General features: G+C 45.5%; 1 protein-coding gene across 2 annotated transcripts in view; it reads left to right on the forward strand.

Annotated features, from left to right (window-relative positions):
• The window catches only part of LOC134578172 (carcinoembryonic antigen-related cell adhesion molecule 16-like), a 58,161-nt gene extending 45,752 nt beyond the window's left edge, over positions 1 to 12,409 (forward strand). For both annotated transcript variants that reach the window (XM_063437179.1, XM_063437182.1), the window contains 2 exons: positions 9,360 to 9,428; positions 11,900 to 12,409. In XM_063437179.1, coding sequence (XP_063293249.1) covers positions 9,360 to 9,428; positions 11,900 to 12,013 — 183 coding nt within the window. In that variant the 3' untranslated portion in view covers positions 12,014 to 12,409. The remainder of the gene's footprint in view (positions 1 to 9,359; positions 9,429 to 11,899) is intronic.
• The last annotated feature ends 1,174 nt before the right edge of the window (positions 12,410 to 13,583 follow it).

Genomic DNA, 13,583 nt, shown 5'->3' on the forward strand with positions numbered 1-13,583 from the left:
TGGAGATTCTGATTACTACTAAGTATAACTATCATGATATTATTGCCTTTTCTGGTCAAAAATCACATATTTTTTTTTTTAATTCACATTAACTTGATTTTATTCAACAGTAACTTAAATCCTCCATAACAGGAATATTTAAAGCTAAGGTAGACATTTAGAATAATACTGCTATCAATGGTTCTGTAATGAGCTGTGTTTTAAAGGAACACTCCATGCACTGCAATGGAGAGCGATCGTGTGACACTCTCAACTAATGAGCTTAGCACTGCATTGCAAGGCTTAGCTCTGGAAAGCTAACAGACGTTTTTTACTTGGGGACTTCTAGCTCTCGACTGATGGTAGTTAAGGCAGGGAGCAACCCCAAGTAAGAAGTCAAACCATTCAAAAGCAGTTTCTTACTCCTTAAGATTGTCAAGGAAGAGACGGCAGGGCACCCCTGGTACCATAACCACTGCAGAACACTGTCGGGGGTATTGTTCCTGGAGTACTCCTTTAACAAACACAGTTTCCTTGCTTAGATATCTCTGACTATGTTTTATACATGTTATGGTACTTTTTGAAAGTAAACCAAAATGTTCAAATGTCTATCTGTTCCTGTCCAAATCAATAAAATTAAATTGCGTATATACGCTGAAGTAATTAAGTCTGACACACAAGGTTCAGGTTAAAATAACTTCGAGAAAGTTTATTGGCAAGTGCCGAAAAAGCAGGCGCGCAGGCCCTTTTAAGAGGCATTTTGCGTCATCATTGATTATTAGAATATCAGCAAATAAACATCATCAATTGGATTAATTGTTAAGTGTCGGTGTTAGTGTCTTACCTATTGGTTCAAAAATTAAGAGGTTAGTCCCGTGTCCACCCACCAGAGGTGGGATTATTCTGGACACGGGTGGGGACAAGGGGGTCCTAAGCGTCATTTTACACGGTCAATGATATCAGGCTTCATGTCCAGGTGCAAGGTCTCTTATGAATAGAACATTTCATTACTACTGTGTTCTGTGGCCTTCAAACTATACTATCTTACAAGTTCTAAGGAGTAGCCAGCAAGTCTTAAGGAGTAGCCATTAGAGTGCCATTCATGCGCTCTACTTTACCACTACTTTGTGGGTGGTAAGGGGTGTGGAAGGCTAGAGTCACCCCTAGAGCAGTCCAAATTTCTTTAGTCACTGTTGCTGTAAAAGCTGGGCCTTGATCACTTTCAATGACTTCCGGGAGTCCGAACCTACATACTATCTCTGTGAGTAGGCGTCTTGCGGTTGTTTTTGCAGTGATATTGGCCACTGGGTAGGCCTCTGGCCATCCTGAGAACATGTCCACTATGACTAGTGCATATTCATGGGGCCCACTCTTGGGCATTTGGATGTGGTCAATTTGAATTCGCGGGAAGGGGTACATGGGCTTTGCCAGGTGTTTTGCAGGCACCTTGATTGGTTTTCCTGGATTGCATTTTGCACAAATGACACAGGCCTTACAGAAGCTGCTGATCAATGTTGTGATTCCGGGTGCTTCATAATACTTTTGTACGAGGGCGGCCATCAATTCCTTTGACAGGTGTGCAGGCCCATGTGCCCATTGGACAACTGCTGGATATAAATTTTTGGGAAGACAAAATTTGAAGTTGTTGTAGTATACTCCGTCCTTTTGGACAGCTCCTTTCTTTTTCCATTTCTGGATTTCTTCAGGAGTGACTGCAGCTTGCTGTTCTCGCAAAATTCGCAAATCAGTAGGAAGAGTTTGCAGAGCAAAAATAGGGACTTCTTCTTCTTCTTGTCCGGACACTTCTTCATCCACTTCCTGCAGATCCCTGGCTGCTAGCTTAGCAGCCTGATCAGCCAAATGGTTGCCCTTTGCTTCATCTGTATCCAATTTCCCATGGGCCTTTACCTTTAAAACGGCCACTTCTTTAGGGAGTAGGAGGGCATCCATTAGCTCCTTGATTGCAGTACTATGCTTGACTGGTGTACCGGCGGTGGTAAGAAATCCTCTTGTCTTCCAAATTAGGCCGAAGTCATGTGCCACACCCAGAGCATATCTTGAATCTGTATAGATGTTGGCACGTTTGCCTTCGGAAATTTTGCATGCTGAAGTCAGAGCCTGTAATTCAGCTTCTTGCGCAGACATCGCTGGCGGTAAGGATGATGATTTGATTACTTCATCTGTTGTGGTTACGGCATATCCTGTATGATATCTTCCTTCTTTATCAGCATATCTTGAGCCGTCCACAAACAGGGTAAAATCTGGATCTGGTAACGGATTCTCATGCACAGTTGGTAGGTGTACTGTCTCCATTTTCATCTGTTCGAAACAGTCATGAGGTGTTTCTGGGTCATAATCATTCTTTATGACCAGATCTTGAAATTCCTTTTCCAGGAAATGGCGTGGCCATGCTTCTAGGAGGTCAGTTGTTGGGTATTTGGCAATACCATTTTCCTGTAGCTGTTCTTCATTCATGGTGGCCCATAGTTTTGCCATGGGCCCAAGATCATTCCATGACCTTGTCTTCAACTTGGTAACAGGAATATGTGGGATAGCGGTATCCCAATGACGGTAAAGGTAGTTAAGTTGTTGAGGTAGCTGGACCAAGACCATGCTATTGCCTTCAGAGTCACAATAGAAGTCTTGTGCAGTGAGCTTTACATCGGTCCAGTGGTAAAGCTCATCTTCATAGCAAGGTTCAGGAGTAATGTTCGGCTTGTACCACATGGTACAGAAGGCGTAATCCGGGCCTTCACAAAGAGGTGTCTCATCTTCATAAAATGACAAATGTGGATGCATGACTTTCTTGATACATCCACAGAGCAGGTAAATGTAGGTTTCATCCGTGATAAATCCATAATAGATACCCCCCTCAGGGAGTGGAAGAAGAGTGGATGGATTAAGCACTTGACATCTTTGGATGGAAATGTTGTCAGGCAAAAGAAGATGACACTGTAGTCGCAGGTGTCTGGCTGGAGACACGTGCTTGAGTTGGACTTGGTTGATGATGGCAGAAATGTCATGAGGGGCCAAAACAACCAGAGGGTGGCCAAGGACCAGGTCTGAGGTTTTTTCTATGAGTTCTCTTGCAGCAAAAACGGCCCTGAGGCAGGAAGGGGTCCCTCTGGCCACAATGTCCAGTTGACATGAGAAATATCCAATAGGCCTCTGGCGGCCTCTTAAGTCGTTAGTTTGGGTGAGAACTCCCGTTGCATGGCCTTGTCTTTCAGAGACAAATAACTTGAAAGGTTTGGTGTAGTCAGGTAGGCCCAAAGCAGGAGCAGAAGCAATGGCACGTTTGAGAGCATTGAAATTGTCCAGAGCTTCATCGGTCAGACAGAATGGGTCAGACTTAAGTGCATCATAGAGAGGTTGCATAAGCAGAGAGGCTTCTGGGATCCATGCTCTGCAGTAGGAAATGAGGCCTAGGAAGGCATGAAGAGACTTCGAAGTCCTTGGAGGTGGAATGTCCAGAACAGCTCTTACCCGGTCCCGAGTAAGGTGTCTGGTACCTTGAGATAGGCAATGTCCAAGGAAAATCACTGAAGATTGGCAGAATTGCAGCTTGAGGAGTGAAGCTTTGCATCCCTGTTCTGCCAGATAGGAAAGAAGACTAATTGAACACCTTTCCGTAGTGGGTATATCATCACCACAGAGCAGTAGATCATCCACATACTGAAGCAAGACAACTTCTGGGTGCTCAGCTTGCCATGGGTCAAGGATGGCCTTTGCAAATTGACTTGGAGAATTTTGTGCCCCTTGGGGCATGACAGTCCAGGTATACTGTTGCATCTCATGAGTGAAAGCAAACAGGTATTGACAGGAAGGGTCCAGTGGGACACTGAAAAAGGCATTGGCCAGGTCAATGACTGTGAAGAACTTTGCAGATGGTGGGACTCCAGAGAGCAGAGTATGGGGATTCGGTACAAGAGGGGTGTCCAGGACGGTAGCTTCATTGACAGCACGGAGGTCCTGAACCATCCTGTACTTCTCTGGCTCACCTTTTGGAGTTTTCTTTTTCACAGGAAATAATGGGGTGTTGCATTCAGATTTGCATTTTACCAGGGCACCCTTCTCTAAGAGTGCCTTGATGTGGATAGAAATGGCAGCAGACTGTGCTGGTTTTAATGGATATTGTGGCTTTCTTGGTAACTTAGCTCCTGGAACAAGCTTTACCACCACAGGGGGAACATTTAGGTGACCTATGTCCTCTGGGCCTGAGGACCATAACTTGGCGGGCACCTGTGTTTTTAATTCCTCTGGGAAATTAGACCTTAATTCTGCGGCTTCCTCACGGGGCTTTTCTAAATGCAGCATCAGAGGCAAGGAGCACAGGGCTGAGGTGTCTGATACAGAGAGAGGTGTAAACATTTCTACCTGCCCGTCTGGGGTGAAGGTGATGGATGCTTGCAGGCGTGAGAGGACATCAGCACCTAACAGGTTAATTGGGCATGTGGAGGATACCACAAAGCGAGCAAGCAGGCTAGAGCCAACTCGTAGTGGAGTTGTTAAAGGGCTATGTCTTGGTTGGCCATCCACTCCAACACAAGAGACATCAATATTGGACAGGAAGGATGGATCTGGCAGGTCTTGTTCTCGTAGAACACTACGGGCTGCACCTGTGTCAACTAGAAATGTGGTAGGGTAGCCTTCAATGGGTAAAGTCACTGTGGCAAGTGGCCCCCCTTTGTCCCCTGTAGACACTGCCATGACAGGGGTCACAGACACAGGCTTGCCAATTTCCTATTCATTGGGTTCCTCAACTATTGGAACCTGTTTGGTGGCTTTGGGAGCCGGGGCAGACTTGGGTGGCTTCCTGGGCTCCCTTGTCTCTCTTTTTGGTTCTGGACAGTCACTTCTAAAGTGCCCCTTTGCTCCACAATTAAAGCAATGTCCTCCCTCCTCTGGTCTGGTGCCTCTTGGGACTGGAGTGGAGCGGGATACCATGAGAGGAGCTGACGTGGGTCTCCTTGGGGTCTGGGCAGATTCCAAACCTCTAGCAACTAAAAGCAGGGTATCCAGGGGAACAACCTTATATTCAGGGCGTGCAGCAATGATTCCCTTACGTATAGAGTCTTTAACACCTTGGACAAACGCACCTGACAGCATTTGTGAATGAATTTTGTCAGTAAGATCAAATCCCAAATCTGTAAACATTTGATACAGTCTTGCATGGAACCTTTCCACTGATTCTCCTTTGTCTTGAATAACATCAGTAAGGCCAGCAGCCTGATCTGCAAGTTTGTCTTTAGCCCATTCTCTTAATTGGGTGCAAAAGGTTACCCCGGAGGGGTAATCAACATCACTGGAAAGCAGATCTGTACTGAGGTGACGGGCCATGCTCGGCCAATATGCATCCCCTGCTTTAATAGCACAAATGCTCAGTAAATCACGCCATGCGGCGGAATAGGTCTTTTGAATTTGAACTATCCCTCGGTAAAAAGGCACAGGCTGTTTTTCTGGGTCAGGGAGCGATTTCATTAATGCACTAGCTTGAGTGGGGTTAAAAGCAACATATTTAGGAGGGGTCCGTTCTCCCCGACCCTTGTGTCCAAAGGGATCATCGATAGAACGATGAGTTGAGGCTCCTGCAGCGGCTCCTGCAGCCTCCGAGTCCTGGGATAACCTGTCCTCTTCTCCCTCATCTAATTCTATGATCTGAGCTCTCTTTCGTGCAGGGCCCGAGTAAGGTGACAGGACCGGAGGATGAGCGGGGGTTCCAGATGCGGGGGTGGCTAGCGAGTTATAACCTGGGGATAGGTAGTCACCGGGAATTACCGGCATCAGGGCTGTACTGGGGGCCGCCATATTGGTGGCCGGAAAAGGTACTGTATTAGGGTTAAGGGAAGAAGTGGCGGCCATGTTGGATGTGGGCACATCCGGAGCAGACTGTGCCGGACTGGGCATGACCGGAACCTGGGGAGTGGCTTGGGGAAGGGGTAGTGGATATCCGGGATAGGGCAGGGCCATGGGATACGGGAAGGGGTAGGGCCAGGCTGGGGAGGGGAAGGAGGTGGGGTATTGGACTGGGGTGGAGATGGGAGGGGACGGAGAGGGATTGGTAGGGGTGGGTGTAGAGGGAGGAGCCGGGGCGAGGGTGGAAGAGGTGGTTAGTTGGGCGGATGAAGAGGGGAGGGGATCATTAACGGAGAGGGAGTGTAGGGAAGGAATGGCAGATGAAATGTTAGGGGGAGGTACAGCAGGTAGCGTAGGGATGGATGAGGATGATGGGAATGTTAGAGACGGGGAAGGGGAAAAGAAAGATCCATCAGAATTCAGGACCGGGCAGACAGGGGAGGTGACGGGATGGGTGTTAGGAGGATTGGGAGTGGGGAACATGGTCAGCTGGCTATCACTTATTGCTGACTGAATCTTGGGGATAGACATTCCCTGGGCGCCATTTTTGGGCGCTGGCTGAGGGTAGACCCCAGCAACACAATTATTATGATACACAAACAATTTCACACCTTTGTGATTTATCTCTTCCTCAACCCAACCTTCTAACTGAATAGCCTTTGCTACTCTATACCATGCTTCAGCAGTCTTTAATAAACCATTATCTGTAAGCTTGCCTTTCTTTTCTGTCAGTAACCTACGCCAACTTTCTGGTTGCAATCTACCACATGTCGGTACAGCAATTTTACATACTTTTGCAATCTTTTCAACACCTTTAACCATTTCCTCACCCTCTCTGTCTTCAACTAAATCACATGCTAGCCAGCCCTTACTGGGCTTGCTTAAATCCTGCCCCATAATCCCTTTACCCCTATACCAGCGTCCTAGATATAGGGAGAGAGAAGGAAAAACTGAACAGGAACGTCTACAATGCTCGACTGCCACCTGAGAACCGTGGGACTTTCTCAGGTGCGTCTTCCCAAAACGTAGACCAGTCACTGAATCCGCCTACCCGGGGTGGTAGACACGGATTGGAGCGAGGTGAGAAGTGTGTGACCAATCACTTCTCTTTCAAGAGAAATGGGAGTGGATAGTATAATAATATAGGAAGTTTAGAAAAGATGAAAGGCAAGGAAAAATCCTTAGAGACAGACACAGGAGTTCATGAGACTCCTAATTAAACAGACAAGACAACAATACAATTGAAATACAGTGCATACATTACAGTTCAAATAAAATCAACAGTAATCCCTTTCCTTTACTCGTGTGCTTACTCCAAAGTCACCTCCCTCAACCCCGTAGTGTCTCCGCTCGGAGAACGACTTCCTCAAGTCTCACTACCAGCGGCCATGGAAAACAACTGACACCGGTCCGAGTTCCGTCAGCCTCCCTCTACACAGTAGTCCACAAGAATGTGGCCACCTCTATCCTCACTCCCGTAGTGCCCCTATAAAGCCCACTTATAAGTCTCACTACCACGTGATGCGGAAAACAAGCAATGCCTACTTGAATCCCCCCAGGAAACAGAGTCCCCTGCCACAAGACTAAGTCCCCTACCACAGATAAACAGAAAAACTGGAATTCCACCAGCCCCAGCGCTCAGGGTTGTGGTTACCAAAAGAAAACTGGAATCCCCCCAGCCGAAGCTGAGGTTTACCAAAACTGGAATCCCCCCAGCCGAAGCTGAGGTTTACCAAAACTGGAATCCCCCCCAGCCGAAGCTGAGGTTTACCAAAACTGGAATCCCCCCAACCGAAGCTGAGGTTTACCACGTGCACAATGAGGCTAGCTAGACTGTCAAAGTGTCACGAGAAGGATCACAGGAAATTATGAGTCTACACAAAATCCACAGTTCCAACAATCCTCTTTTTCCTTACAGCCACAGCCACGAGGCTCCTAAAAGAGGTAAACAGGTAAAGAAGACCCCCAGGAACGCATCCACAGGTCAACCCCCCTTTTTCCTTACAACCACAGCTCCGTGGTTCCTAAAAGGAGTGAAACAGGCAACAGAAGACCCCCAGGAACGCATCCACAGGTCCACCCCCCTTTATCCCAAAAGGGGTAAAACACAAACAGATAGACAGACAAACTGAAGACCCAGGCAAGTCCCCTCAGGTCCACCCCCCTTTATCCCAAAAAGGGGAAAACAAGCAAGACAGAACCCCAGGCAAATCCCCTGCAGGTCCACCCCCCCTTTATCTCAAAATGGGGAAACAGGCAAACAATTCAAACACACCCAGGCAACAGATAGACTAAAATGCAGGTAAACAAGTGAGTAACGAGACACCGGGCAAGATATTACCTGTCTTTGATGTCCTCCCGGGAAGCAGTCACAGACACGTGGACGGGTCAATCAAAGGGGCCGGAACATACCGGTGGCTCTGCAGAAGTCTCTACCGTGTACCTGGAGGTGATCAATCTCCTTTCCTTCCTCCCGGATTCCTCCGTCCACCCTTGTCTTCCTTAGGACGGCTCACCGGCCGGACATAGCCCGATGCCCCACGTTGGGCGCCAAGTTGTTATGGTACTTTTTGAAAGTAAACCAAAATGTTCAAATGTCTATCTGTTCCTGTCCAAATCAATAAAATTAAATTGCGTATATACGCTGAAGTAATTAAGTCTGACACACAAGGTTCAGGTTAAAATAACTTCGAGAAAGTTTATTGGCAAGTGCCGAAAAAGCGGGCGCGCAGGCCCTTTTAAGAGGCATTTTGCGTCATCATTGATTATTAGAATATCAGCAAATAAACATCATCAATTGGATTAATTGTTAAGTGTCGGTGTTAGTGTCTTACCTATTGGTTCAAAAATTAAGAGGTTAGTCCCGTGTCCACCCACCAGAGGTGGGATTATTCTGGACACGGGTGGGGACAAGGGGGTCCTAAGCGTCATTTTACACGGTCAATGATATCAGGCTTCATGTCCAGGTGCAAGGTCTCTTATGAATAGAACATTTCATTACTACTGTGTTCTGTGGCCTTCAAACTATACTATCTTACAAGTTCTAAGGAGTAGCCAGCAAGTCTTAAGGAGTAGCCAGCACCTCCTGGTACTTGTCCTTGCAGGAAAACACAGTCTTTGTCTACTGTACTAATTGGGTTGAGAAGTTCAGTCACGTAATGTAGTTTTAAAATGAACAAGTTAAGTCATGAGGACAAAATGGAGGATTGAAGAAGTCAGGTTAGGAGGACAAAATGGAGGATCATCACAGTATAAAGTTAAAATGGAGTTAGTACAATAATTCAATACAAGTACAATAAGGATTTTTAATAATCCCACATCATACATATGCTTGTGTTAGAAAGAAAATGCAGTATCAAGTGAAAAAAATGTTAATATATATGGTGAGGTATATGAATTAGAAATAACATGTTTAGCCAGACGTTAGGTATATCAAGCCAGGAGCTCCTGTTGAAAATGTTGTTCTTTATTATATGTTTCAAGTGACTCTTTTCTAACTGTTTGTGTGTTTTTTTTTCCTCCAGACTGAAAATGAGATACAGTACTCTTCTGTTAATTTCACTGCCAGGCCTGGCCGTCAGCCACCGTCACAGGTATCAGTGCAGCCCAACGATGACAGCATAGTATACTCTGAGCTGCGACTATCAAAACACCTAGAACTGAGAATGTAGTGAAATCCAAATCCCAGGATAAGAGACAATTACCTTCTATGTTGAGGGGTATTTGACTCGCATCACTGTATTGCTTTGGATTGCAGCTCCTCAAATTGGGAAGGGAGGGGGCCCACGGTACTCATGATACCATAACCACTACAGCACATTGTAGAAGCTATTGTCCCTGGAGTATTCCTTTTATAAACACTGTTTCATACTGATATTGCTAAGATATCTCTAAATATGTTATATACATCAATTCTCCCCTCCTTGCCGTTCTCTTTCTCAACCACACATAAATCATGCTTTCCCTACCCTTCAGACTTTCTCCCCAGCTACTGAACAAGAGGTGGCTGCGCTTCTCCATTCCTCTCGCCCCACCACTTGCCCACTCGATCCTGTCCCATCTCACCTCATCAGATCTCTCTCCCCTTGTCTTGTGCCTATCCTAACACACATCTTTAACTGTTCTCTCTCTTCTGGCACTGTTCCTGCTGACCTTAAACATGCCACTGTAATACCTATCCTGAAAAAAACATCTCTTGACCCGTCCTCCCCCTCTAACTATCGTCCCATATCCCTGCTCCCTTACTCATCAAAGCTTTTGGAAAGACTTGTCTTTACCCGTGTGTCTCACTTCCTTAATTCCAACTCTCTCCTTGACCCTCTTCAGTCTGGCTTCCGCCCTCTCCACTCTACTAAGACCGCTCTTATCAAAGTGACTAAGGACCTAATCTCCGCTAAATCCAAAGGTCACTACTCCACATTAATTCTCCTTGACCTCTCTGCTGCCTTTGACACAGTTGATCATTCTCTCCTCCTTCAAACTCTTCAATCACTCGGTCTCTGTGACTCTGTCCTCTCTTGGTTTTCCTCCTATCTCTCCCAACGCTCATTTAGTGTCTCCTTTTCCAAGGATACCTCCTCCCCTTGCCCTGTTTCGGTTGGAGTTCCCCAAGGCTCTGTCCTTGGTCCCCTTCTATTTTCTATTTATACTGCCTCTCTTGGAAAACTTATTGCCTCTTTTGGATTCAACTACCAGCTGTACGCTGATGACACTCAGATATACCTCTCCTCACCGGACCTCTCCCCTGCCGTCCTGCAACATGTCACTGCTTGCCTCTCTTCCATCTCTGACTGGATGTCGTCACGCTTTCTCAAACTTAACCTCTCTTAAACTGAACTCCTTGTCTTTCCTCCTCCTAATACTGATCCTCCTCTCTCACTCTCCCTTCAAGTCAGTGATATCCACACAAGTCCATCCCTACAAGCGCGCTGTCTTGGCGTCATACTTGACTCTGGTCTCACCTTTGAGTCTCACATCCAGTTTCTTGCCAAGTCCTGTAGGTTCCAACTCAAAAACATAGCCCGCATCCGCCCCTTTCTTACACAAGATGCTACCAAGGAGCTTGTCCATGCTCTAGTAATTTCCCGCATGGATTACTGTAACCCTCTCCTGATTGGTCTCCCCAAAAGCCGTATTGCCCCGCTACAGTCTCTAATGAATGCTGCAGCTAGACTGATTTTCCTCTCCAGTCGGTCCTCTCACACCTCGCCCCTCTGCCAGTCCTTACATTGGCTCCCTGTATCCTATAGGAGTCTTTTCAAAGTGCTAACCCATACATTTAAAGCACTGAACAATTCCAGCCCCTCTTATATCTCTTCACTGATCCAGAGGTATGCCCCTCCTCGTACCCTCTGCTCTGCCCGCAACCACCTCCTGACCGCTGCTCACACCCGTACGGCCAACTCGCGCTTGCAGGACCTCTCACGGGTGGCTCCTCTCCTATGGAATAACTTGCCTACTGCCATCAGACTCTCCCCTAGTCTTCAATCATTTAAGAAGGGCCTTAAAACCCATCTCTTCAGGAAAGCGTATGGCCTCCCAGAGTAATCTCTCCCTTACATACCTGTCTCTTGCTCTCTCCTATGGGACAGTGCTTTGCTCTCTCCTCCAGTTCTGCTTCACTCCTACTTGATATTTCCTATCCTAATGTCTCTAATACCCCACCTCCTATAGACTGTAAGCTCATTTGAGCAGGATCCTCTTCAACCTATTGTTCCTGTAAGTTTTCTTGTAATTGTCCTATTTATTGTTACATCCCCCCCCTCTCAAAATATTGTAAAGCGCTACGGAATCTGTTGGCGCTATATAAATGGCAATAATAAATAAATAAAAATAAATAAATAAATTTGACATCTATTTTGTAAAGTAAAATCATAGTTTATCTGAAACTGTACATTATTTTTGTCAGATACAACATTTATGTTTTAATTAATATATGGTAAGAATATGTATTAGAAATAACATGTTTAGCCAGACGCTAGGCATATCAAGCCAGGACATTCTGTTGAAACTGTTACGTGTTTCAATTGACCCCTTTCTAACCTTTGTTTTTCTTGTCCTCCAGGCTGAACATGAGATACAGTACTCTTCTGTTAATGTCAGTGGCAGGCCTGCGCGTAAGCCACCTGCGCAGCCCAACGATGACAGCATAGTGTACTCTGAACTGCGACTCTCGTAACATTTTGAACTTAGAATGCAGCAAAATCACTATCCCAGGATAAGAGGCACCGTTACCTTCTATGTTGAGGACTACTGGACTCACATCACTGTATTGCTTTGGATCGGAGCCTGTTAAGTACTCCTTGGACTATTCCCCAAGTGCACAAACATACAGTCCTCGACAACAACAAAAAACAATAATTTGCTACACTGTACTTAAAGAGACTGCAATCACTAACTGTTCAGGAAGTGAGATCGCAATGTTTACTCTCTATAATGTTTTACATTTTTTTTGAAACCTGTTTTACGAAGATCAAGCGGGTCACTGAGACTTTTTTTATTATTATTGATAACTCAGCAATTGTTAACCAATGCAGGAATGAGTCATTGTGCAATGAAGGAATTATACTTGGAAGTTTGTGTGCCAAAAATGACTGTACGAAACCCAGAAATCAGGTTTTCCTATGGTCTGGAAAGTAGTGTGTGAATGTTTTTCATTTTTTATGCATAGTTAGCATTTTTTTCATGGAAACTAAAACAAATAATTGTAGATCGGATCATTTAAAAGAATATCTCTATTTTCTGAATAATGACGTTAGATTTTGTAAATAATTAACTTTTCTGAACATGTAACATTCGCATTTTACCTTCAAAGCCAATTATCCTTTTCTATTCTCCTTATGTGTTCCTCATATTTATTGACCTGTATGTACTCATATTGTCCCCATGTATATCATTGTAATGCCCCATTACAATGACATTGCTTATATTACCCACACACTGTAGCCGTGTGGTCTCTTTAGATAAACACATGAATATATGTGAACACAAACAAACACTGATACATGCACACATTGATGCATTTGCATACACATACTAATGCACACACTAACAGATATACAATCAGTGTCTGTCTGAAGATATGTGCAACTGTGCCTTTGCCTGTCAGTGTCGTGGTATCTGTCTCTGGTTGTCTGGCATTGTGCATCTGTGTATGTACATAAGGATGTGTGTGTGTGTGTGTGTGTGTGTGTTTATATATAGGGTTACTGTATGTTCGCTTTGTATGTGTTGGACAGGTACTGAGTGTATGTGTCAGTTATTATTGTGGGTGTGTGAGTAGGCTACTGTGTGTGGTTGGGGGTAATAGTGTGTGATGTGACTGTGTGTATGGTGAATGTGTTTGTGGAGTGACTCTGTGTAAGGGATTATTTTGTGTGCAGTGGGGTCTCTCTGCAATGTGATATTGTATTTCTGTGCCCAGCCTCTGCACATATGGCAGTAATGGAAAAAAAACAAACAAATTGTTGCCACTCTACTACTTATCTGTGGGAAGATGGTCCAGTTATCAATTTTGCTCCCTGGCGGTCCAGTGGAAAGAGCTTGGTCTGCACTACCAGTGGATACAGATCACTATAAATGCTCCTTCCTGTTTCAGGATGATGAAGAAGCATCGGCAGTGATCTGCAACTATCAAAGGTTCAGAACACAAGCTCCCTTGCTACTGCGAGTTGGTTCATGGCTGGTCTGAGAAATGTTTAGAGCTCCCCACCAGCCAGTGCAGCAACACAGCTGGCTCTGCTGCTTGC

Source organism: Pelobates fuscus, chromosome 11, assembly GCF_036172605.1.
Source record: "Pelobates fuscus isolate aPelFus1 chromosome 11, aPelFus1.pri, whole genome shotgun sequence".
Classification (NCBI taxonomy): Eukaryota; Metazoa; Chordata; class Amphibia; order Anura; family Pelobatidae; genus Pelobates; species Pelobates fuscus.